Raw genomic sequence first — 27,995 nt, 5'->3', positions numbered from 1 at the left:
TTGCCGCAGCTCAGCATCTTCGTAGTTTCCATAATAAGGAGCCAGTGACGTTAAGGTGAATGACTCCAGCTTTATCCCTAGACGGCAGGATTGCCAGATCCGTGTAAAGAAAAAGTAAGAGAGCGAAATTCAATTAATCTTTGTTTTTAGCATTTCCAAAGAAATTTTCTTGGTCGATCTCCCTAAAAACTGTTCTTTCATCGATAGTCATGTCAGCTGAATGATCATTCATTCCTTGGCTATGTCAGCTGAATGATCATTCATTCCTTGGCGAAGCCTTTCAGCATATTTTGTTCCTGTACAACTCTGATCTTCAGGGTCTCCGTCAAATTCTGTTTAGAATAATTCTTTTTGCTCTTTTCTCATTCCATCGTCGTCAAAAGAAAAAGGTGGATGTGCTGCAAGCTCGTACTTCAAATATTCTTGGAAATCTTTTTCTGTTTTTTGCATCAAAATAATTCTATGAAATAAAGTCTACGTGTTGATATTCACCTCTTTCGAATCTAACTTTATGGAAGAAGTACAATATACTTGCTTTCTTGAAATTTAACATCTTCGTAACAATTGCCGATTTTATCGCACATCATTTGTAAACCTATAGAAGCTGCATTGTGACAGTTTATTCAAGTTTCTGCTCAAATGAAAAACAAATTCTCTAAGTCAAACTGACCAGGTGATCTTTCTTCGATGTGTGAGGTCTCATTCTGCTTGGTTTTTCGACGAGCTTGCTATAAATTTTCCAGTAGGATGCGTACATTTCAATGCTGCTCTTTCCTTGGGGAAATACCTCATGATCCTTACGTTCACGAACAATCCTATTTGTTTTGCGCGTAAACGCACTTTTACGCAACCACTTGTGTGCCACTTGTAGTATTGCGTTAGGTGTGTTATATAAAAAAAGTTCTGACCAATTTTACGTCATTTAATTAAGAAGAACCCAGCGCTCCGTTTAGCCTTAAGGTCTAATTTATACTGACTAGTGACTACATAAAAATATTAAAACACAACGACAAAAACGGTTCTACGTGACAAAATCGAGCGCGATCCCCCTTTGCCTACACAAACAGTTCTTAGAAAAAGAAAGAAAAATAAACCGAGTGTCTCGCCGCGGACCTTTCGATTGTTTAGCTTGCATTTCTTCTGGTCTCTTCAAATTACGCCGATAAATAATTGAGTCAATAATTCGAACACTATTCTTAATTAGAGTCTTGGTAACGTTCGATTGTACCTCTTCGCGTTGAAAAATCTCTGAGGTTATCAGAGATTTTTCACAAAAAACATCAGTTATCCATTTTGCTGTGCATGCAACTCAACATGCACTCATGTGCTGTGCAATGCAATGGCTCTCTATCGAATTTCGTATAGTCCTAAATTTAGGCATGGTAACGTAAACTAAGGACTTTCTTAAGGGCGATTATTCTAGCCTAGTCGTGATCGTTTCAAGAGCGAGTCATGATTTTAGAATCCCTGTGATGATAACGAATATTTGACCTATGATGCTAAAAAAGACCGGAAGTTCGAAAATGTGTGGCAAACATTAGAACTGGAAAGTTCCCATCGTTTTATATGAGAGTGTGAAAAAAACGGGATAAGTAGGATAATTCACATGAAAATAGGAACTTAAAACTAACAAAAAGAGGCGGGATTGATTACCAAAAAGTGTGATATCTGGCAAACCTGCTCGGTGCTGGTTCCATCAGTTTGTATGACCTATCCCAGGATGTTTGAAGTTTTGTGGAATGCCAGACTTTTTCGTCTCTTAGCGTCAATAAACCCAAGTCAACATTGTTGTATCTCTGGTCTTCGGCATGACGTCATATGCGTCTTTCATCCGATCGCTGGCATCTTGAATGGAAATGCGCACTTTATTATGAATGAAATCCATTCTCTTATGCAGCTCACTGACGTAGTCGTCCATCACATGTTGCCGGAGAGAACTACGACTAGTAATGGGTTGTGCTCCAACAACATCTTACAGATGTTATAGAACAAGCTGGATTAAAAATGTAGTCCTTGGTCCGAATCGGCAGATTCATTCTTTTATTAAGACGTCGACGATAGTAGACGCTTCCTGGTATGGTAGAGGATACGCTTCAACTCATTTTCTAAAGTAGGATCAGCCACTTCAATAGCCATATTTTCAAAGGGACTTGACACGTTGTACTTACGCATCAAGCCTTTTGCTTTCTCTAATTTGCGCTAACGCACATAACTTGCACATACTTGCCGCACGTAAAACACATTTCCTGCACCAGTAGGTAAGGACTGAAAGACCTTACGATTGACCCAGTAAACTTACCCTCACTTTTTAAAGGGTTTTTGTTATTTTAAGGTGCCCTCCTGACACACCGCCATAAATTTCTTCTAGCAACTCCGACATCCGACATTTAGGCAACAAGCGATTTGTCTTCTTCCCTCTTTGCCGTCATGGTCGACTATTTTCTGCCGTAAAGGCCCTTCTTCCAAAATTAGAGAGTTACATTATGTTACCCAATGTGACTTGTCATCGGATATTTGAAAAACTTTTTTCCAAGTTGGTTATCCTCCTTGATGGAGGTTAGGACTATCTGGATATCGGAATCAAAATCTCCATTTTGCCAAGTATCATCGATGAGGGTGGTTCTTAACAACTGAGCATGTTTTCCTCTGCCCGCTGACAATGTCTGCAGTCCTCTGGGCGGGGCCACTTGACCCTCTGGTCTTTTAAACTGAAGGAGCAGGAACTTTCTCCTATAAAGGTATTTGTAGAAGTGCTCAATCGCTTTGACAACAGCTAGTAAGTTGCGGAGAATGATGCAATAGTTATGCTCTGACTTGGATAGTGTTTTAATAAAATAGCCAATGACCTTTTCTTCTTGGCTATCCTGGATTTGCGACAACACTGCTTCTATGCTCAAATTGCTATCGTTTGTATGCGGTTTTATACAATTTAATACACAATTTCCTTTAGGTAGGGGATAGCTTAGAATAGGTGCGCTTCTCAGAGCCTCTTTTAGGTGATCGAAGGCTTCTCGACAGTCTTGTGACCACTGAAATTTTCATTATCTTTCTGTTAGCCTGGTCTATCGCTTTGCAATGTTGGCAAATCCCTCCACATAGCCTCGGTAGTAAGTGCATAATCCTAAAAAGCTGAGTAGTTCATGTTTATCTTTGGGAACTGGTCAATCTTTAACAGGAAACGATGTGACCCAGATACTGCACAGCTCTTTGTAACAAATTAAATTTCTTTAGGCTCAATGCGCGGATATTAGAAGATTAAGACACACACACCATACTGAGTACATTTATTATGTTTAATTTATTTTAACTTCATAACTCACCAAAAAAAGGATTGTAAATTGAATTGATTTTTAGCCGCTGCTGGCAATTCTTCTTCAATTCTTAATATCAAGTTCCTTGTCGGATTTTGCTGGTATCTTATTAATTACCTCACACGTTAGCTAACTTTGGAACAATTTTTTGTATAATCTGGATTTGTCTATTTGAAACGACGTCTTAAATAATTTAACTTTGGTTAAATAGCTTTAACGGTAATACGAGCATTCACTTGCTTTGCTTGAAATATGTCAAATCTTGAATCATATAGAAACGAAACAATAGATTGACGGAAGAAACATAGACGAGTAGAGCGCGATAATTCGCCCATTTGCTTCTACTTTAACATAGAGCGTTCATTATATGCGGGAATCCCCGAAAAAGTGTTATGTTTTTAAGAATAGAATATAAATGGGTGACAGCAACAATACAATATGTGGTGAAACAGCAGTTTCATATAGTCAAAGACGGTTGGAACCTTGTTTGGAATTTGACTGAAAGCAGTTTGAACATCTATTAAGGCATTAAATACCTGATATGTTTAAGTTTAAAATCGGTGCTTTTAAGAACCATAATTTAAATGTAAAAAGAAACTCGCTAATAAATAATTGTCCTAATACAATCACAATACTGGGTACTTAGTATACCAAAGATTTTTAATAATATCTATCCATATTGTATATCGATTTATCTCGCAAAAACCTGTACAAACAAACTAATTTTGGAATTTTTGGAGCAGTTAGATTATTTTCAAGATAAACAAAATAGGCATTAAACGTTGGAATATTTTGTTTCTCTAAACAGTTTTTTTTTCAATTTACAGTGATGAGTTCATTTGTTTCAAAAAGAAAAGTACACCCTCAATTTCCTTTTTAAAGGAGCTTCCCAACAAGGTTCCATGAGTGGCATCATCCCGTTTAAAAAATATAAGTAGGGTTAGGTTTCACCCTTTGGAAGAGAAAATTTGTTTCAATATATTTTTAAAACCGCAAAAACTCTTAGTATACGTGTTTTTGCATTTTTCTGAATTGTTTCTTATTTGGAAATAATATTTCTGTATAACGTAAGGTTCGTTACGATGATCAAGAATTTATAAAAGTTCTTAGTTAAACGCAAAAAGAATAAATTCATAGATACACTGTGATACACGGTTAGGAATCTCGCAAGGGCGAAAATAAGGCTTTTGCATCATCCCTATTACCAAAAATCTGACTTCACATTTAAACTAGTGTTAAGCATCATTTTTGGCGGATCGTTTACAATATGTAGCAGTGAGAGATAGCTCCGGATCTTGTATGCGGTCTGAAAACCTTAAAGTGGACATTGGGGTCCCACAAGGTTACGTATTGGGGCCGGTGTTGTTTCTTTTATTTATTAATCCCTTGCCTTTGGCAATAACACATAGCGTCATCACCATGTATGCTGATAATACATCTGCGCTGGTTCGAAGACAGAACATGGAAACAATTGATGTATCTGCTGGAAAAGCCTTAGAGGAACTTAGCAATTGGTTTATTTTAAATCAACTTTACTTGAACAATAAAAAGACTAATTACATGGTTTTTCATGCATGTCATGGTCAGATAAATTGTGATATTGATTTATGTGTAACCAACGATAACGATTGTTTGAATCGCCAAAAATCAGTTAGGTTTCTTGGCTTAACATTGGATGATTCACTTTCTTGGGAATCTCATTGTGCTGAGTTGTCGATAAAGCTCGGTAGCTTATGTTATGCCATTAGGAACTTTAGGGTGGTAATGGAAATTAATCAACTAATTTGTCTATACCACGCTATTATGCACTCACGAATTTTGTATGGTATTCAGCTCTGGGGCTGTACGTCACACGCACGTCGAGTGTTTATTAGCCAAAAACAGATTCTTAGGCGTATTGCCGGAGTATCACCGATGACTTCCTGTAGACCTCTTTTTAGGGAATATAGAATTTTGACGGTCCCGTGTGTGTATATATTTGAAGTTTTCTTATATGTTTTTAAGAATTTTAATTCCTTTACTGTTAATAGTAGTTTTCATAATTACCTCATTCTAGAAATTACTTGTCCATGCCTCATAGCAGGCTACTTATTTCTAAAAAATTTGTATTAAGAATAGGTCCAAAACTATACAACAAATTACCGAATGATATAAAGATTAGCAAAACCGTTTCGATATTTAAAAGAAAGTTAAAGGAATTCCTAGCCAATAAATGTTTTTATGATGTAGATAGCTATCTAGCTGATTAGGCAGTGTATAGAGTATTATAACTTTTTTAACGATGTAAGATCACTTTACTTTTAACTATTTTAACTTTTTTTGTAATATAGAGTATAGGTGGATATTTTTGAATTTTAGTTATCTAGGTAGTAAGTAATATTTTTTTTTTGGGCAAAGATTATAACATGTAAAACTGTGACGAAATCCATACACTTTGTGTCTATTTTTTTTTGGATAATAAAAGTTTTGATTTGATTTGATTTTGAAACTGACATAAAAAGTTATCCGAAAAAAAGTAACATATCGATTATTTTATGATCATTGAGTTCATAAATTCGTTGAGAAAACTATTGATGATACGAAAAATCTGTCTCCATATTTAAATTGCCCAGAAACGTCTATTCAAAAAATTGTACTATTTATTTCAATGCCTGGATGAACTATATTGGCCATACCCCATGTTTAAATCTATTCACAGTATATTTTATAAGGCCAATAGTGCCTTATAAAATATTACAAAATTAATTGCAAATCTATTAACCTTAAAGTGGCAGCTTCTTTTCCACACGTGGGTCCAGTGAACATGGTGCTGGTGCAATCACAAATAAATCTGTTCCAACCCTCCGTGCAAACTCCACCGTTTAAACATGGTTGCGAGGGGCATTGCTGAGGTTGCGTATGGCACAAAGTTCTGATTGAACCTAAAAAAAAGAAACACTGACTTTTATTGTATTATTTTTAAATATGAGAATGAATAGCGCGCGTTCTCCGCATTTTAGTATTAAAGACTGAAAACAAAAGCACAAAGTTTCCCCCCTTCCCCGCAAGTCAACTCTCGCGAAGTTTATGAAAATACCGCCGTCTAAAAGATCCCGGAAATCTCAGTTTAGGAACAATGGAGGCTCTCTTTGTTGCGGTTAAAACGGTAAATAAATTCAGCGAAACTTATCATTATGAAACTCCCGGTCATATTTTGGCTTGTTTGCTTTATTTACTATGGAACAAAGCGGGGAAAGCAAGAGAGAGGGAGATGCTAGAATTTACCCTTTGGTTTAGTTCATAAGTGTTTAAATTGTTTCATAATTAGACTGCTATTTTACTTATTAAACTTATATTTTGCTATGAAAAGCGATAAGTGATCTTACTAAATTTAGTAATTTTAGATTATTCGCGATTTTGATGTCTAATGGGAGAAAGTTGGAAGCTTGCAGCCCTTCCAAGAAACAATGATTTCTATAATAAAATTGATCTCACTCTTAATACAGTAATGTATGGATAATCCGAACAGAAAGTTGGCAGACCCCATTCGGTTTACCAAAACTTTCGGATTATAGGATTCATAATAAAAGATTTCTATAATCCGAACACGTTCGGTTTTTCACCTAACCTTTTTCACCATATAAATGCACTTTCACCATAAAACATATTTGTACATAATGGATTTAAAAACCTTTATTTATGTGAATACATAAATGCATATTTCAAAATAAAAATAAACTTAACAGGAAATCAAACTAAAGATTCAGTAAAAATTTATCTAACGAGAAAAATAATTACGATTTTTAAAGAAACCAGTTAACTGCATACATAATATGGACATACTTCATTGCCTCTTAATATTTTCTTTGAATAAAATTGTCCAGAGTTCTTTGAACAGATTTTTTGATGCTTAGATCGACAGCCTTCTGTCGAATTCTTCTTAGAAGGATCACTTCATACAGTGGCAATTCATTTTCCTCCGCCCAACGTAGACACTTATCAAATGAGATCACCGCTTCTGTGCTGGACATTTTTTGTATAAGCTCATCCTCGTCATCGGGCTTCTGATTTTCTCCTGCGACATTAGCAATGATCTCATCATCTTCTAAGATCTCTATATCCAAATTTTCCTCGTCATCACCTCTTGCCCATTTTTCAACTTCTGTTATATATGTCGGATTATCAGCACGATTCACTTTGTTCACTAACTCCACTAGATCAGGTCCTTCATCTGACAAAATAGAATCACATATTTCTCCTCGTAAAGCATGCAGGGGTATCAAATCTTCTTCATCCCATTCATCCATGTCCCTGGCGAAAAGAAGTTGACACCACGATTTTCTCATCAGTTTTTCAGGCACTTGCTTCCAAGATTCGGCTAATGCAAACATAGCATCCTTTAGCAACACATTCTTTAAACATTGCGCAATGTTTTCATCATCTTGTACAAGTACCTCTTGCAGCAGCCTTTTTCGATATGTGACTTTTATGTTTTGGATCACATTCTGGTCCATCGGTTGAACCAGGGCAGTGCAGTTACGTGGAAGAAACATGACTTGAATATTACCATCATGGCTGGCTAGTTCTTGGCCTTGTCTGTGAGCTGAAGCATTGTCTAGTATTAAAAGGCCTTTCTCTTCCAAATTATTGATTCGAAGATACTTTTTAATGCTTGATACGAATTCACTGTGGAACCATTCTTCGAAGATAACTCGATCAACCCAAGCCTTTTTTGGTTTCGGTAACAGACAGGTAGGTTGCTGTTTTTGAATGGTCTTGGATTTTTTGATTTACCGATCACAAGCAACCTCAACTTATGTCGTCCACTTGCATTTGCGCAGGGCATAAATGTAATTCGATCTTTACCGATTTTACGACCCGGGGCACCCTTTTCGTCTGCGTGTACTAATGTCTTTTCAGGAAGGCAGCGCCAGTATAATCCAGATTCGTCCGCGTTATAGATTTGCTCTGAAGAAAGACCGAGTTGCTCTATTTTTTGTTTGAGTTCTATACGAAAGGGTTCCACAGCATTTTCGTCACTCGACAGCTTGTCCCCGGTAACTTTCAACGAGCGGATCCCAAATCTGTGTTTGAAGCCTTGAAACCATGCTCTGCTAGCTTCGAAGTTGACTCCTTCGTCATTATTCATTTCTGTGAAAAATTGGCGAGCCTTTTGAAGTATGATTGCTTCGGAAATTGGTGCATGTCGTGCTCTCTGTTGCAAAAACCATGTATACACTGCATCTTCAACATCAGAAAATTCCGCTTTGCGCATCGTTTTTCTTGTTCCCGGACCTTTTTCAGTAAGCGACACATAACTATTGAACTATATCGGATATTGTTGACTTCCCGACATTAAAGCGTGTCGCCAAGGACGTGAATGAACATCCGGAATCCAGCAGACGTTAAATTTCAGCCTTTTGTTTAAGACTTAATGTGACATGCTTACATTTAGAATCCATGGTTTAAATGAAATATGCGATACATATACATATATGCAGTCTGCAACTCACAACACAACTAAATAACTCTACATTTTCCATAAAACACTTCAAAACAACTATAAAACCACGCAACGTCTTGCTGCAAGAACAAACTTACAGTTATGTACTACTCACATAAATTAAACGTTGCATGATCTTTTCGCACTAGACGCCCACGCTCGCGTACGTACCAACAGTTCGGATTACGGAATTCACGGTGTTCAGATTATGGAATCAATTTTACGCAATTGGGCCGTTCGGATTATAGAGTAGTTCGGATTATACGGGGTTCGGACTATCCATACATTACTGTATATGATAATTCTTTCTTGATGTTATTTTGCAGATATGATGGCATAAATCCGTGCTCTAGTTTATAAATTAAAATTGCCTTGAATATTCTGCTTCACAAGAAGCCCTTTTAATTTTTAAAGCATTTGATTGATAGGTGTATATTTATTACAGTTAAGAACAATAATTGGTATTACTTTATTATTTTGTTGAAGTTGTATTTGATTTATATATTCCTGAGAGCATGATATAATTAAAGTGTAATGTTAATGTATACTTATATTATACAATCCACTGAGACAAGCAGTTAAAAATTCTCCGAAAAACCCCAACTTTCTTAAATTTAATTATTAATTTCTTAAATTTAATAGAATTAAAGTATTTTTTTACAAATATACTTTAATTTTTGATCTAAGAATATCCCTAAATACTTTATTTCAAAGACAACATTTTTGATTTAGTAATTTCTAAACTTAAACCTTGAAAATTGTTTACAGTTTGTTTTGATACCTATTACGAGGATACAAATTGTCTTTAATTCATTTAGTTTTAATTTTTTTATAAAGTTAACCGAAATATTCAATTCCGCATTTAAAATAATTTAAAGTCCTGCAATTTTTACCTGACCCCAAAATTACAAATAAATGTAATTACAAATTACAAGTAATTACAATTACAAATAATACTGCAAGTAATTTTGAACGAAAGAATTTTGTAAAACAGTATAGATACCGTTTTTATAAATAACGAACAACAACGGTCTAAGAACACTAATTTATGCTACAGGTATAATAACTAATTTATTTGAGAACCGTTTTCCTATATACTCTATTATACCTCTTATCCAGGTAACTTTTTAATATGGTCAAAAGCTATATTATGTACGTCGTACACCATCATCTAACAGTTTTTAAATGAGAACATTATGGTCTACTGTCTCAAAAGCATATGGATCACACAAATACACTAATAATTAATTCCCCTTTCTTCTTCTTGGTAGCACTACAACCCTTGGTAGGTCTTCGCTGCCTTAACGATTTTCCTTTATCGGTCCCTGTCCAACAAGGGTGCGACGGGATAGCATATTTTAGAATGTATAATATGTAACATAAATGTACATCGATGTAGCCATATTTTCTAATTATTATTCTTTTGTAGTACTGAACATAATTACTTTTATACCTAAAAACAATATTGGTGTTTTTCTAAATATAAAAATAAATAAAAATACTTTTGAATTACCACACCTACGATACCTTAGGAGGTTTTATTATTCAAATAAAAAAAAAATTTCACATATTTTTTTTAATTAGATTAATAAAATTGCAGCCAGAACCAAAAGCAAATCGACTGAATGAAACAAAATGGCTTCTGTAATGTACGGCAAATCGATGACGTACCGCGCCATCTTTCGATCGAGCGGACAACTCAAAGCAACTCGACCCATTCGTTCCATTCACTTTAATTTCTAAAGGAGGATTTTCTGTTATGAAAGTGTAACAAAAGAAACCTTGAAAGTGTAAAATAATTTGGGAGTGGCGAACGTAACCGTAGTGGCTAATACCGTGACCGGAACTAATGTAATGGTAACGTTAAGGCAAATAAAATGGACAATCTATGTACTTTAAAATTAAACGGATATAATTGGGAAGTGTGGAAATTTCACACTACCATGTTTAAGAGTCGAAGTTATTATGACGTTGGGACGGGTGCAATAACTAGGCCAGATAGTCCAGGAGATGAGCAAAACAATGGGATACTATGGACGCAAAAGCACAAGAAATAATTGGCACAAAGATGGAACACATATACTAATGGAATAAATTAAGTCTATCTATGACATATGAATCAAAGGTGAGTATTCAGTGTCTTCTTTTATTTCAAAAATTAAAGAGATCCAAAGTAAACTAAAACAGGCAGGAGAAGAATTATCTGAAAATATGATAATACATACCTAAAATTCTTAGGCATTGCCAGAAGAATACAAGTATATCAATCTGCTTAGGCGTCGGTGCCTTCTGATTTGGAAGAATTCATCTCTAGGCTGCTTATGAAAGACAAGGATGGAAGAAATGAAAACATAAGGAAAAAAGAAAAGGATGATGGAGCTAATGAAACAAATGCATTTATGTAATATTTAGGAAATCTAGTGAGCATAGTTTGAGATACTGGAGCAAGTGAACATATCTGCAGCACGAACTTAATAAATATACCTGGACTGCCAATTCAATGAAAAGTAAATGACCACTACTAGGGGGCCGCCATTTTGCGTGATTGTGTCCTTTCGATGTTGGTTACTCTGACAAATTTTAGTTATGCCAACTGTAGGGAAATAAAACAATTAAAGTTTTTGAGAGGTTATGTTTACAAGTACAAAATAGAAAGTTATATACATTTAGTTAAGAATAGATAGTTCTAGATAGATAGTTATAGATAGTTGTTAGATCTGTGATTTTTCTTGTACTTTAAGAATTTCGTTAAATTTAATAAAAGAAAGTAATCCTCATCTAAATGAGACAAAGTTTCAATTAACTTGGGAGAGACGCATGCACTTTAAAATATTTGTTTTATTATTCTGTTAAACTTGAATCTTATAAATCCTAATACCATGAAATAATCTTCATTTAAACTTTTGCTTAACAAATTCAGTTAAAAACACTTTTATTTTCTATTTTTACTATTACGACTTTTACTTTCCTTCTATGTGCAGTGTTTCTACATTAATAGATACAACTATAAAAATCAAAATATAGATGATTTTATGAGGTTTTGTAATTAGCAAAGGTTTATATAGTAAAAATAAACAACTCTATATATTATTCTATCATAAACACAGACAGACAATTCACAATAATTTGGTTTTGAGAATTTATATATTTAATATATTTTTTGTTGGCAACACTAAAAATGTTCAGAGTGACCAACATCAAAAGGACACAACCACTATAAGAATGGCGACCACCAGGCAGTGGTCATTTTTGGGTATCGTGGCCATATGCATTAGCAGTCCAGGTATAATTATTAAGTTCGTGATCTGCATCAATAAAGATTTTTTTGAATACCTAAAAAAAATAGGCCAGCAGAAAAGTAAAATTAGGAAATGGAGATAACCTACCAATAAAGAGAGTTGGAAATCTAATACTTTGGGCATTTAATGCCAAGAATATGATCAAATCAAGTGTATCGAATGTATTATAAGTGCAAGAATTAAAATTTAATCTATTCTAAACACGATATGCAGTCCAATAATGAAAAATGTGAATTTGTAGATAAAAACGGTCAAGTTAGGGCGATTGCGAGATAATAAGTCATATAAAATGCATTTTTCACAACAAAATAATCTGGAAAGTTTTGCAAATATTTTAGTTTTTCGAAAGTACTTGATATGGAAATACTCGAAAATACTCGATATGGAAAGCATTGAAATTAGCTGTTTAAATGGAATGTCTGAATGTTATATTGCTAAAATAATAGAAACTTTGAGTAGTTGGCATTTCACATCAAAATGTGGAGTATGTAAAACAGTTTTAAAAAAAAAAATAATGATGACTTTACTGATGAAAAGTTTGTATGTGATCAATGCTTAACTGAGAAGCAGTACAGACTTTCCTTTCATGAAAGGGAATTTAGGGCTGTAGAATCATTGAAAGAATTATACAATACAAATAGAATTAAAGCAATACAATTTCAAAAATTGACAAAACAATGAACAAAATTAAACACAAGAAGACAAAACTTTTTGAACATACTTGAATTAAAGATAACTAAATAAAACAATCAATTACTAAATAAAGGTAAACTTGTTGACAAAACTAGAGAAGAAAAAAGAAAAAAAACTTTCCAACATGTCCAAGGTTAAAACCTATCATTAAAAAAGTCATCCAAGTTATAATATGCCTTAGCCAATAAAAACGACTTTAATTCTCTTTTAAATTTCTTAACATCGGATATATGTCTAACACATAGAGGAACATGATTGTAAATTTTTTTACTTATGTAAATTAATGAGTTTTTGGTAAGGGAAGACGTAGGAATAGGTAGGGGAACATAATATACACGACGAGTCAAATGGCCAGTGTCAGAGGGTAGTTTGGGAATTTTGTGAATAAGAGCAGCTGTTTCTAAGATAAAGAGTGAAAAAAGAGTTAGGATTTTTTCAGAAATGAAGAGGGGTTTGCAAGAATTTCTTAACTTAGCAGAACACAGGTATCTAACTGCTTTTTTTTGAATAACAAAGATAATGTTAAGTAGCCCCTTATTGGTTAAACCCCAAAAAGGCAAGCCATACCGAATATGAGATTCAATAAGTGAAAAGTACACTGAACGTGCAACCACCCCTCCCACCTCTTGTTTTGCCAATCTTACTGCAAAACATCCAGAAGATAATTTCCCAGCTAAATGTAAAATATGATCTTCAAACCGAAGGCGACCATCAATTGTAATTCCTAGGAACTTGCAGCACTCTTTATTCTGCAAGAGGGAATTTTCGTCAAACATCAGAATCTGAATATCGCACTTAAACCCCATAATAGACGTCTTTCTTACATTAAACACGAGCCTGTTGGAAGCACACCACCCTGATAAAATCTGAAGGTCTTAATATAATCAGAATTTTTATGGCTCCATAGTATGGTGGTATCATCAGCAAACTGAACAACCTTGCCCTGTAGTTTCAATGAACTCAAGTCATCCACATACAGTAAAAATAACAGTGGTCCCAACACTGAACCCTGGGGAACGCCGCATTTTAGGGATCTAAAAGCAGACAAACGCCCAGACACTGTAACCTTCTGAGTACGATTTGATAGATAGGTCTCAAGCCATCGCAACGCTACGCCTCTAAAACCATATTCATCGAGCTTAGATAACAGTATTCAATGATCCACACAGTCAAATGCTTTGGATAGATCACAAAACACTGCCACCGATGACTGTCCCGAATTCAAGGACACATAGACGCTCTCCAAAAAGCTAAAAACAGCATCATGAGTCCCTTTACCGGCTTAAAATCCAAACTGATTTGCAGACAAAATGCCATTATGATGTAAAAAGGACAAAATTCTGCTTTTTGCAAGTTTTTCAACTATCTTAGAGAGGGTAGACAAAATAGAAATGGGACGGAAATTACAAGGCTGATCCAAATTTCCACCCTTATGAAGAGGGATAACCACTGCCTCTTTTAAACATGAAGAAAAAATGCCTTTATGTAAAGAATTGTTTATGGCAGAAACTAAAGCATTTAAGGCTGAATCAGGCAAAAAGAGTAACAACCTCGAAGATATCCCATCAGCTCCAGATGATTTATGGTTTTTTAGGCGTTTGATTTCATTTTTTACTTCGGTAAGCTCGACAGGATGAAAGAAAAATGAATGCTCAACCGACACTTGTTGAAGATAGTGTAAGGGATCAATGTTACTACGAATGCCCTTGAGCAAGATATTAGGTATATCACAATAATAGTCGTTTAAAATGTCAGGTCTTAACTCCGGTTCCGATACTTTTCTATGGCAATGTCTAAAATCATTAATAATCGACAACACACTCTCTTTGCCTATTTGATGACATATTTAAGCGATCCCTATAATAATTAGATTTTGCTGCTTTAATTGTCTTTCTGTACAGACTACGGTATTTCTGATGATATACAAGGATATTTTCATTTGTGGTATATTTGCACAATTTAGTCAAAAAACGGAGGTTTTTAGCAGAAATTCTAAGGCCTCTTGTAACCCATGGTTTTCGTTTCTTACTTTTAAGCCTCATTTTAGGAAATCACTGATTGATCTTATCACACAGAACTTAAAAAAAAAAATAAAGTAAGTGGGTCAGAAGCCATTTCAAGTGCATTCCAATTTACCGAAGCTGTAGCAGCAGAAAAAGCATTGAAATTTCTCCTGCTGAAAATTCTTCCCATATAATGAGATGAAGATAATACAGTATTATATGGCATTTTAGCAAGAACAGCTTCATGGTCGGAAATACCAGATGGAAGTACTGTGCATAAAACGTCATCAAAATTTGTACAGAAATAGTCAATTGTAGTTGCAGATGAAGAAGTTATTCGTGTGGGAGAAAGAACGTGCATTTTCAAGTCGTAAGAATTTAAAATACTTAAAAGAGAAGTACGTGGCAAGGTTTCATCAGTGTAGTTGATGTTAAAGTCACTAGCCAATATAACCTTAGAGTGTAGGGACAACTGGGATAAAAGAGAATCAAGTTTGTCCAGAAACATAGCAATATCTCCTGTAGGTGGCCTATAAACACAAAGAATATATAAATTAAAACGCTTACAAAAAGAAAGAGAGAATTCAAAAACATTCTCTAACAGAAGATTATCAATATTACAAAAAATCGTTTCAATTGTTTGCCTAGCCAAGATCATGGTTCCTCCATGTATAAATTGTTGATGACAAAAATTTGATATAGGAACATAATCAGATATTAAAAAACAATTACTAGGCCTCAACCAGTGCTCAGTCAGAAGTACAATATCAGGAATTGAACATTAATATTTTCAAAAAGTTGGAGCAAAAGTATCAGTGCATATTTCCCAAGAAAAACGGCTCAAGTGGAATGCTAAAAATATGTAATAAATAAAAAATTAAGTAGAAATTTTTCGATAGAGTTAAATCAAGAATTAAAGAAAAGTTAAAAATATGATAGTCAAGGTAATGTAAACCTAGAAATAAGAAATATGACATATAGTTAGAAAGAGACGATTAGGAAAGGGCAGATAAAATTATCTAAGTAATGGAATTTTAAATTGTGATGAGAGTGAAAATGAAGACCAAGGCTTGATAGGAGATACAACCTTAGAAGAGTGACTAGGAAGTCACCGAGATTCAAGGACTATGCCGACTAATGCCTGGGTAAAAAAACCGTTTTGATGATATATATGAATGAAAATGAACTCTTGATATACGACGAGGCAATGACAAATCGTGAGTCAAAAATGTAGACAGAAGCAATAGACAGAAATAAGTGCTTCAGAAGAAAAGAAAACATGGAGCTAGTATAACTACTGAAAGTGTACGAAAATCAAAAATCATAGAATGTAAATGGGTATTTAATAAAAAGAAAAATAATAATAAAAATGTGTTTAATTTTAAGACAAGATTGATTTTTATAGGGTTTCAACAAAGACGTGTATACGTTTTACTGATTATTATAGTACAGTTGCAAAATGACCATCAATACGGATGCTTTTAGCTTTATGTAATAATTTTGATTTAGAGGTATGTACAGTATTATAGAGTTAGAGCGATGTAGTGCTTTTCTAAATGGAGAGATTAAAGATAATATTTTAAAGCTTTACTAATATTGTTATAAAGCTTCCAAAAGGGTTTAAGGATGTTAGAGTTTGTAAGCTGAAAAAAAAATTCTTATACAGTCTAAAAGCCTCACCAAAAAATTGAAATGATACATTTCATGAATTAATGTTATGAATATAATGAATATGTTAAGTGATGATAGTTAGATAAGTCATGAATATAATAAGTTCAACGAAAAATCTGAAGTAATTTTAGGTTGACAGAAGTGTTCTTAGTTTGAGTTGTCAGTTGTCCTTTTGACGTAAAAACTGACCGGAACTGTTCTTTTATTTCCCTAGTATATTTTTGATAATCTTTGAGTCAGTAAAATTTTTACATCTCTTGTAGTTATTATTGGTCTCTTTGTACAATTGCTTTTATTATATATATTTGTTTGATTTTTTTAAGCTTGTTTAATAATAAATACTTTTGTTTATACAACTAAAGCATATTTTGACTTGACTTTGAGTATCTTTAAATTAAATCAAGTTTCTTTCTTTTTTTTAAACAAAAGACAAGAACCTTTTCGGATGTACCCCTTTTTGTCTTTTGTATCTTTGCATTTAATTAAATTATCTTAGTATCTTTGAATTTAAAACTAAAAGCAAATATTACTAAAAAACATATCAAATTTATTTTTTTTGCACCCTGTATGTGTAACATTTTTGTGGTCTTTAGTACTAAAATAGATTTGAGATTTAAAAGAATTTCAAATTCCTTCCCATTTCTTTAACTGTAAAAGCGAAAAATCTCAATAAAAAGGCGTTGTTTACTGCGAAACCATAGGCCATAGAACCTTAAATTATTTAGTTTTCGAGCCATAACAAAGCCGTTTTGTTCTCAAACGAGACCTCTCAGAGAAAAGATTTTATTTATTTATTTAACAAAAGGCTTCATGAAGATCCTAACCTTCCCTTTGCGAATGAATTATTTGTTTCAATATAATAAAATTTTGCTCCTCATTAGTAAAGGCGCTACAGAATTTTTTTTAATTTAGAATCTCCACACTTTTAAATTAGAATCTTAAATAAAAGAAAAAATTAATTACTTTACCGCGATATAAATAATTGATTATCTCGAATTAAAAAAAAGTTGAGTTAGGGCCTCGGTAATTGGTAATCCGGAAATTTCAAATTATCCGACATCGCGAGCTTTAAAAATTAATCCCAGTTTTTCCATTAGGGATTTCGAGAATGGGATTTTTTCCCATTTTAAATGTCTAGGGTGATATTTTTAGATTTTAATGGATAAGTTCAATCTACTTGCAGTTGTAATACTAATAAATTTAAGGTTAAGTTAACAGGATTAACTAAATCCTTTGGATCTGAAATTCTTCGTGGAGAAATTAGACAAAAGGTAGATAACTATGTTGTTAGTAGGAAACTGCAAACTAAAGGCCAAAGCCTCAAGGAAAGCAAGTTAACAACATAGGTTCTACCAAATAAAAATGCGGGTTTTATACCAAACCAATTCAAAGAAACAATAAAATATTAGTTGTAAAACAAAATGACATGTCAGAGAAGAGCGTAAGCCAGGTCAAAGAGGATATTAGAAGCAAGACCGATCCAACGGACTTAATATGTGTTGGATTGTCATGGGGAAAACTTTTTAAGAATGGCGGAGTGATACTTAAGTATGGAAATAAAAAGCAGCTTATAAGAATTCTGACAGAAATCCAGACCAAAAAAACAAAATGTGCACAAACTGTCAGAGAAAAATATAAAGGTTGTATGCAGCAGTTTAAGCTTTAGCCGATAAAGATACTCAGTCAAAAATTGAGAGGTAAAATAATGTACAAAGACAGTAATAATACTCAAAACAAAAGTGATAAACAAAAAATCGCTTTATTGAGAGAGAAGAGAGACTGGGGAGCGAGGACAAAAGGCGATTTCTTTTCTGAGAATCTACAATTTATCGCATGTGACATAGTTGAATTAACTGAAACGTGATTTTACGTAGATATTTGTACTTCTGAACTATTAGGTGGTAACTGGTTAATGATAGGGAGTGATTGACAGAACTTTGACAAATATAAAATTAAACAACCCCCCTGTATATATAAATTAACGTATTTTTATTTTAGGAAGTTATTATGGGTGGCTCGTGTTGCAATGAAAGCTTGAGAAAATCATCACAGTGGTTTTCACGGAAATCCGATTAATTCGAAAAGTATCTAAAAGTAACATCCAAAAGTCGGCATCCAGCAACGTAATACACATCGTAAAGAACTTTTTTAGATATCCCATTTTCACTACCGCCTACATTTCTTAGGTTTTTGAAGATGTCTTTCATTTAGGCATTTGTTACTTTTTCAAAATCTGTGAAAAAATATTGGCGTGTGGAATTCTAGAATTGTGAAGGATACTCAGCTGTGGTATATTTTGAATAACAGTATCAACACAAAAATAATTATTAAGCTTGTATGCTATACGCGCCTCATCGGACCTAGTAAAAGAGTCTTTAGATGTTTCCATAAATCTTTTGGCTTATTGTTATTTTGAGTAATAGACTGCAAAGAAACCCTCTTTTCTGTTTTGATTTCTTTGAATATATCATTTATTTTCTTTTTATACGTGTCAACTATCTTCATTTTTAACAAAAGATTGCCTTTTATGTAATATGTCTCTTTCTCGCATAATATTTTGACTAGGGGTAATTTACTTGTCAACAATTTGCTGTTTATTAACAAATATCGTAATGGGACACATTAGTGATATCTGGGTATCTACTATTAGCTTAACATCAAATATGCATATTGTTGTTCAAACGTGTTTTCTGTAAGTCTTCTTATAATTTATCACTTATATAATTATGCATGGATCTTCGTTATTATGTTGGTATTTTTTTAATATTGCCGGAGAAAAGTAATAGATAAAATTAAGTGTTCACTAATTTTTGGTATCAAATGAACCTTTTGTATTAAATTTTTATTGTGGATTATGTAGTTACTCAATGTCTGACTTCTAGGAGTTAATCTAGCGGAAGTTTAATAATTTGGTTTTAGCCAAATGTCTTTAAGCAGATAAAAAAGTCTCGCAAGATAATATTTTAAATTCTGATATAGTTTGGTTAAAATGTCGAGTTATCTAAATGTAGGAAAGGATAGTATTATCATATTACTTAATGACTGGAAACCTAGAATATTATTACTAAACGAGACCCAGGTGTCAGAGGAAATCGAGCTATATGAACTTGGAATTAACAGGGACGCAGGTTGTAGCAATGCACTATATACAATAATAGAGCAAGAGGAGTATTAACGCTTATAAAAAATGATATTAAATATAAATTTTAAAATGTAAGGAGTATTGATAATTACTTGTAGTTATTATCTTTAAAAGTTTCCTCAACTGATATTAAGTTTTTGTACTCTTTTGTTCATTATTCACCCCAAAAACCTGATGCGAAACTTATTGAATTTGTTGACGATTACATGGACCTGGTCAATGACTTCTGCTAAAAGACTCCTTTTATGCTGGTAAAACCAAGATTATTATAAGCTTCTAAGGTTTTATCCCAAATACTTTTAGCCCAAGTTCCCTAACTATAATCGATTCATTGTTGTTTTTAATATGTATTAATGATATTGTCAATGAAATTAAATACACTTAGAGTAAAACAAATAATTGCCAATGTTATAATCTCTAAACAATTATCTGAGCAAACCTCCATAATTTTTTAAGTATATATACACATTCGAAATCTAGAGAAAGCATCAGTTATTCGATAACCAATTTGAGATATTGATATTTGATAAAGATCACTTGCCCGCTTAGGCCTCCCTTAAAGGGGATAACTCTGCTCTTTGCGGAACCAGCAGACTAGTCGATTTCCGTATGTGAGGTGAAGGTTAGTTAGGTTGCGGAGAATCCCAGGTTATAGTTATCCAAAGCGTGGATTTAGAATCTGATTTTTGATTTAGGTACTTTCATTGTTGGCAGCGCGCCGTCAGTCGAAGACTAAAGTAACCTAATGGTTAAAGTTACACCTACGCCCTTAGAATAGCTTAGATAAGAACCTGCTAACCCAATACGCGTATTAAACAAATTAAGTCGTTTTCTTTGAACTATCTACCCTCGATCCCCGTTTGTTACTCTGCAGTAACAAACTTACATAAATACAACAAGATCTTAATCATTATAAATCGAAAATGGTGTATGATAGAATATTAAGTATGAAGGATAGTAAATACTTAAATACAATCTTGGACTCTGACGCTCACAAGAAACTTTTCAAAAAAATAATAACAGAATAAGTTAAAATATTTCAATGCATACCAAACTTTTATTATACAATGCTCTTGCAATTCCTTATAATATACAGTTTTGTTCGGAATTACTATTTGATCTATGACAGTATAAAAGCTAATAAAACTCGATAAAATTAAAAATAAGACTTAAAAATGTTGCAAGAGTCTATACGTCGCCGCATTTGTCGACGAATCCGATAAAAAAATTCCAGGAGAATTTTGAATTACGGCATATGAATTAATGATTCGGTTTCTCAAGTCATCAATATCTAGTTCCGGAATCCTGTACAGCAAAGTTTTTAAATGACCCCATGTGGCAAAATCTAGTAGATTCATATCTGGTGACCGAGTTGGCCAAAACTGAGGACCGCCTCGGCCTATCCATAACGATTTGGATATGTTTTTGTCTAAATAACGACGTTCTATTAAACTAAAATGGGCAGGAGCCCCATCGTACATATACCACATTACTCTTCTAACAGACTGGTTCTCTGGAAAAATTAGCTTCGTCGGTAAACAGAATCTGCCTTAGAAACTGAGGGTTTTGCTCAATGACTTCTAACATCCAACGAGAAAATTCAAGAAGCCTAGGGAAATCTCGTGGTAATAGAGCCTGGACTCGTTGTACTCGTGTCCTTTAAAACAGTCCATACCATCATATGATTGACATGTAGCTGCAGACTTTCTACTAGTGTCAGGTTATTCATCAATTAAATTAAGTACTGCTTCTTCTAATTCCGGTGTTCTAATATCGCGTTGGCGACCACAATCATGCTTTTTTAGTTGAAAAGTTCCAGTTTTTCGTAGTTTATATATTTACTTTAAACCTTGCACGAACGTCACTGATACAAATTAAAACAATTAGTGGGCCTCAGAAAATGCCTTTTGATGCATAGAAAATGCATGCCAAATATTACTAAAATATCTACAGGGGTTTCACAGGTATTGTAAAAAAAAACATATATTTTTCTTCAATCTTTACTACCCGGTATCTCAAAAGTTAGAACTTTTAGGACATACGTTCATATAAAGTTTTTTTCTTGAAATTTACTCAAGAATCAGCCTCTGAATTTTTTCACATTTATTTATTTACACTCTGTATAAATCATTACCATATTAAGATTAAAAAAAAGTATTAAGATTTAAAAAAGGTGTATAGCACATCTATGCCTATGGTTCTTAAAGTATTAAACAAAACGAAGTCAATCTCTACCTGTTGGACAGCAATAAAGCAAAAAATGTGTACGTCCATGTTCAAAATAAACAAACAGGCCGATGTGCGGTGGAACTGAATCTTATCATAGTGCTAGCGGTACAAGAAAAAAAACTGCACTTTGTGATACAAGCAAGCCACTTTGCACAGATGTAATATGAACCTAATAGATTGATTTGACCCGTAGTTCTTAAGTTTTCATCCCTTAGGATTTTGGTTTGGGGGTGGAGGGGGTATATTTTAAAATTAAAATATTGAAATGCGTAAATACATCTAGAAAGGCGTGTTTAAAATGGTATCGTCCTGCCACGCAGCCCAGGCTGAACGCTTTCCCTTGGTTGCAAAATAAGCCACCGTGTCGCAACCAGTATATGCATGAAAGCCCCTTAAAGCAACTGACTTTGCTTCTCCTAGATTTTCTGCAATGGCATGAATGCTGATAAATCGACCGCTATGTTGCTAAATGCTAATGTACTCGATAAATGTACCGCTAGCACTACTGGCTCTCTGGACAACCATCCGACATAGTTGCGAAGTGATTCCAGTCACGCGGTTGGAGGACACGCTCACTTCTTTGCGGTGCATTGCATCAATCCATGCCTTATCTCTGCTTCGTCCGTAGCAAGACAAGCCTATGTAGAGTGGAAAAGGCGACTCAAGTCTCTTCTTGTGTCGAACAACTTCACCACTAGGCATCTTTGAGAGTTGGTTGATCATAATAAGCTGACATATTGTGATAGCTGGTTTTGTAGCGTTAAATTCAGTTATTAAGGAAGATCCATATAGTAACGTGCTTACGGCCACTAGCAATGGTCCCGGGATGGATTTCTCCTCGCAATTCTCTTCAAAATCGCCACTAAAAGATATTGATGTATTCGATATACATCTTCTCAAATTAAGGGTGAAACGGTGAAACGCGAGTGCATCTTCATCCTGGTCTTCCTCGACCATGCCCTTAAATTGATTTACGCCATGAGTAAGAAGGATGTACTCTCTGCCTGACTTCTCTGCTTTTAAATTGGGAAAGTGTGACAAGATTTTCTTTCTCAAGCGCGTAGTGTGTTCCTTTGGCAAATCAGTCGGGATGACGCTCTGCAATTCGGCAAGTCGAGATGAGTACATTTTTGTTAATATTCCCATGCGAAAAACGTACTTAACAGAAATTGGCAGTTTGTTTTGAATAAAAAGAAGGAGGTCTGCGAAAGCAATACTTTCGCACAAAATATAATTTTTTTCACGCTCGCTGGTAGATTCTGCCCGGCGGCATCGATTATACAGCCGAGTCAAACAAAGACAGTGATATTTAGCTTCTTGTGCCACTAAATCACCATTTACTTCCAAAACAGCAAGGAGGTTCGTATTATTTAGGATCTGGGCACAGCGCTTTACCTTAACATGCAAGTCTTTGGTCTCGCACCGTTTCAGAGGCCTTCTCCAAGACTTTCTCGCTCTTCCGGACCACTACACAAGAAGCATACATCGTTTTTGGTATTAATTTGTATGATGCTGGTTGCCTTGTTACCAGCTGACCTCGTAACAAGGTGATTAATAACATCTTCTTCTGACTCTTGGGACTCAGGTGACAAAATTTGAACAAGAATCTCATCAAATTTTGGTTTCAAAAATTTTAAAGTACAATTCTTGTGCCATTTAGCACCATTTTTTAAAAAAGATGCAAGGATTCCACTACCCTCGTTCAAATTCTTAACGTCAAGTCCGCATAGAAGTTTATACTCGTAGCCCTTTAGTTTTTCCAGATTCGACGCAAGAGAAGATTCTTCTTGCCACTACCGGATTATTCAATGAACAAGTTAAAACACCACCACCGATCTGGCATATGCAACCTAAAATCCAATTAATGGGAGAAGCGGAAACAACATCAAGGGGAACAAAGCCCGCCACCACTAACTTTCCATCCGCCATAACCTAAAACATGCATGTCTTATAAATAAAAAATAAACACAGTGCTTTTTCAAAACTAACCAGCTCAAATATTTGAATAAAAATAAACAAAAACAAAAAAGTCGTGGATGAGTTTTAAATCCGGTTTTATTGTTGTAAGTTATATTTATAGGTGTCACTTGTGTAATACTTTGTCTTTGTTTATTGTCTGTTTATTAGTTATTAGTACATAATTGTTTTAATAAAACTATAAATCCCATTTTTACGTAAATCGTAAAAAAAACGCACCTCTTAACTTGTAAAGATAAACAGATCTATCGTTACTTCTAAATCTTAATTAATATGTAGAAAATAACACATAATAAGTATAAGTTTAACAAACTAAACTAAAACCACTCCGCATATAATTCTAAAACAAACAAAACTGAGCAATAAACAATCTCATTTGCGCCGCAGAATGTTGTACTATGCGAGCGGCAACCTGCAAATCGAATTGGCGGAAAGTTGCGCGCATAGATAGGTACTCTAAAGGGCTCCATACACCTCGTTTTTTTTCATAGATTTTACTACATACTTAGGTCGTATATAATCATATTTTTACCATTAAAAACGTATTCAGCGACCTCAAAAACCTATGAAATGATACCAAACACATTAACATTTGGAGATGTTGACAAATGTTACTTTTTTCGCCCATTTTGAAAAATGGCGCTGTAATTCGTCTGCCGGTGAATGTTTGTGTATTCAGACATTAGCATTGCCTTACGAAGGTACAAATAAAGCGATAACCATTTTAAACACGCCTTTCTAGATGTATTTACGCATTTCAATATTTTACTTTTAAAATATACCCCCAAACCAAAATCCTAAGGGATGAAAACTTAAGAACTACGGGTCAAATCAATCTATTAGGTTCATATTACACCTGTGCAAAGTGGCTTGCTTGTATCACAATGTGCGCCTTTTTCTTGTTATTTGGCTTGTACCGCCACTATTAGACAATATGGTTCTGCCTATTCCATGATTATAAAATATAAGGAAATAGAAATTTAAAACTTCATTATATTATTATTAATAATATACCATAATCAAATGCATAGGGTACGTACGGTCGGGTTGTCAGTCAGGTAGAATTAACTAATACAAGCCGAGAATTTATAGATGGTAGTTTGACCGTAGCGGAGCTGCATTTGAGCTATAAAGATCTCTAGCAAGCAGCTGGCAAAGAGGCTGTAAATTATGATCTCATTTTCAAAAATAATTTCAACTGATTACGTTTTAATCTTCTCCCGAGGATGCTAATACCGTTGGTGAAACACGCGTCGAGTAAAATAAAGAGTTTTGGTTAGTGGTAAAACTGTCTCGTAATTTGAGATTTGAGGTTACTTTGAATACTTATTTCCAGCCTAAAAAAATTTTTAAACCCTAAAATACATGTTTTACATGAAACATTTCTGGAAAATATAAAAAATTATCCCAAAATTCTGATTCCTGCAAGAAAAAAACGAAATTCTAAAAATTATGAAAAATATTTTCTTAATTTTTTCCAAATAGAAAACTACGAGACAGATACTAAAATATTTCAAATCTCTGGAAGATTTAAGAAGCATTTAATCGATCGATTAAAACCATCCTTAATACGTTGACAAAGGGACGTGGCGTCACTCAAAATTCAAATTAATTTTAACTCGAGTGTGAATTAAGTAAAGAGTGGACGGCCAGGATGCACTTACCGGAGTCCTGTTCCCGGGCGTAGGCGGCCACATCGACGGGTTCGTTATTCATAACGAGGTCCTTGAAACAGCCGACGAATCCCTGCTGGAGGGCGGCGGTCCAGAGACCCGCGGGCACCGGGATGTCACCGAAGGGGGGCCCCAGTCCGCCGATAAACAATTTACTCTCCAGCTCCAGGGTAGCTGAACCTTCTGGAATTTTAACATGTCGTTTGAGATTTATGGTTAGTAAGAAGGAATGTGCGGGAGTGTAGTTCATATGGAGTTTTCGGAGAATTAGAATGTTCTTTGCGGCAGTGGTTTATTTCTTTAATCGCTTCGCTATAAATGGTGTTTTAGAATCGCTTGTACAGTCAAGACATTAAAAAATATTGCAAAATATTTGTAGTTTTTTTTTTGATTTTCGAAAAAAAACATTAATGGTACAAAAAAGTCTTAGTTTACCATTTTTCTGATCTGGTTTTTCACTAAACCAAGAGCCGCCCTCTGGTGAAAAGAAAGAAAGACCAAAAAGGGGAAAGAAAATCCGCTATATTACTTAAGACAAAATTTTGTATACAACCATCATAAAAACTAAAAAATTCCAAATTCATTTACATCTCACACATAAGACATTTCTACGCGATACAATTCTTCAAAAACACGCTATTACAAAATAACAACAGGCTTAAAAAGAAGTAAAACGGTTGCCAAAAACAGAAGTTAAAGGTAAATTAAACAAAATAGAATAAAATAAAAGAAAGTAACATTTACGAATATGAAAATAATGTTAGAGCATAGATCAAAAGGTATCGTTAAAAAGTTCTTTGCGGCTATAATATGCCTTAAGTAGCCTTAGGTAATAAAAGTGATTTTAACTTCCATTTAAACTTTTTAATATCTAATGTTTGTCCAATACATAGAGGAACACGATTGTAATTTTTTTTACTAAAGTATACGAGAGCTGGTGTTAAAGAAGTATGTAAGGATTGATAGGGAAAATCGTCTATCTGACGAGCGATTTGATCAGAGTTAGAAAAAGGTTCAGGACATTTTTATGAATAACAGTAGCTGTTTCCAAGATAAAAAAGAGAAAATAGTGTTATTATTTTTTAAGATATAAAGAGAGGTTTACAAAAAACCGTTAGTCCGAAAAGATATCTACCTGCTTTTTTTTGAGTAACAAAAATAATATCAGTACACTAGAAACAAACTTAAAATTTAAGCAAACATGTCAAGTGACTTCGACTTGTGTCGATGTGTCGAAGTCCTTGACTTTAGTTTGGTCTGGTTGAGTTTTTTTCGAGTCGTAAAACCGTTTTGTGATTTAATATTATTTGTTGGGAAAGGTAGCTGCTGAAAAGAGTACTATTTCGATAGGTTTCGTGTGATTTTTAGAAAAGTTTTTTCGTTTTTTGAAAAACTAATGATGGTACAAAAGATCAATTTTTACAATTTTATTTGTCGTACATTAATGATATCACTCTATAATCTGTTTCTAAAGGTTATTTACAAGATTATTTTGCAAACTGAACCAGCAAAAGTCATGAATAATAAAGAACATTGTAATTATTCCAAAATGACAATAGGACATTATTTATGAGGGAGTTTCTTTGGAAAGTCTTTACATAAGAGAAAGATAAAAATGTGACTGATAATGATGATAACGATGATGATGTCAGAGTATAGTATGTAAAGCAAGAGTTGAAAGTCAGAGTCGTGATGAGGAAAAACACAAAAAATACAAGAACTAAAACATCAACTAATTCTACATATTTCTTAAGGGCCATTTTCATTAAGCTGATAGTAATAGTTAAAATAGTAATAGTTTTAGTTTAACCTCATTAGAGTTACTAGTACTATACGTACTTTTTATATACAATAATGTTCACAATTCTCGTTATTTTCAAGTTGAGATTGCTTGCGATGGATATCGTTTCTACATAATTTCGACCTTCCGCATCGATTGAAGAAGTCGGTTTTTGCATTGAAACTCGCTTTGTTTCATGCAGAACAACGTTAGATTTTGTATTGATCTTGTTTAGATGAACTTTTGCAAAATTCGCTTAATCCCAACCATAGGATATATCAAAACTCGCTTTATCCGGTACATATTGGTAAATATATACATAAATAGAACTTGATGCATTATATATTTACATTTCGTGGTTCGTTTAATAATCGTTTATTTGGATCTTAGTTTGGTATAAGTAGCAAGCCGATGCACATATGTTTCGCAGTTTAAAAATGTCTGAATATTTAACGAACGTCGTAGAAGTGCCTGGAGGACGCAAATGAAAAATTCCGCGGAAAAAATCAACTCGATACACGGAAGCGAACGCGGGAGTATTGGATATTGTGTGCTCACATGCTGAGTAGTTAAATAAGAAGCACTACTGTTCAGTAGCAATGCTGACACTCGAAGATTTGGAAGGTACTTTGTTTTTATTCTCTATGTAAAGTAGTGCCTTATTTTAGTTTTATTTTTTTTTAGATTTTCGGAAGCTTTTGTATCTAAATAGTACCAAAGAATCGCAGGATGCAT

At 34.0% G+C, this 27,995-nt stretch overlaps 1 protein-coding gene and 1 long non-coding RNA gene across 5 annotated transcripts in view; one reads left to right on the top strand and one right to left on the bottom strand.

Annotated features, from left to right (window-relative positions):
- The window catches only part of LOC126746511 (neurexin-1), a 336,936-nt gene that overhangs the window by 79,527 nt on the left and 229,414 nt on the right, over nucleotides 1-27,995 (bottom strand). For all 4 annotated transcript variants that reach the window (XR_007663913.1, XM_050454829.1, XM_050454818.1 and 1 more), the window contains 2 exons: nucleotides 25,472-25,663; nucleotides 6,073-6,232 (listed from right to left, as the gene is read on the bottom strand). Coding sequence is in view for 3 of the 4 variants with exons in the window: in XM_050454829.1 (XP_050310786.1) it covers nucleotides 6,073-6,232; nucleotides 25,472-25,663 (352 nt within the window). In the remaining variant the exon portion in view is untranslated. The remainder of the gene's footprint in view (nucleotides 1-6,072; nucleotides 6,233-25,471; nucleotides 25,664-27,995) is intronic.
- LOC126746546 (uncharacterized) lies at nucleotides 5-27,988 on the top strand. The gene is made up of 3 exons (XR_007663925.1): nucleotides 5-114; nucleotides 27,726-27,884; nucleotides 27,945-27,988. It is a non-coding gene; the product is annotated as an uncharacterized LOC126746546 (long non-coding RNA).

This window comes from Anthonomus grandis, chromosome 2 (assembly GCF_022605725.1).
Source record: "Anthonomus grandis grandis chromosome 2, icAntGran1.3, whole genome shotgun sequence".
Classification (NCBI taxonomy): Eukaryota; Metazoa; Arthropoda; class Insecta; order Coleoptera; family Curculionidae; genus Anthonomus; species Anthonomus grandis.
Note: the sequence above shows the minus strand (reverse complement) of the source record. Positions and strands in the feature narration are given on the sequence as shown.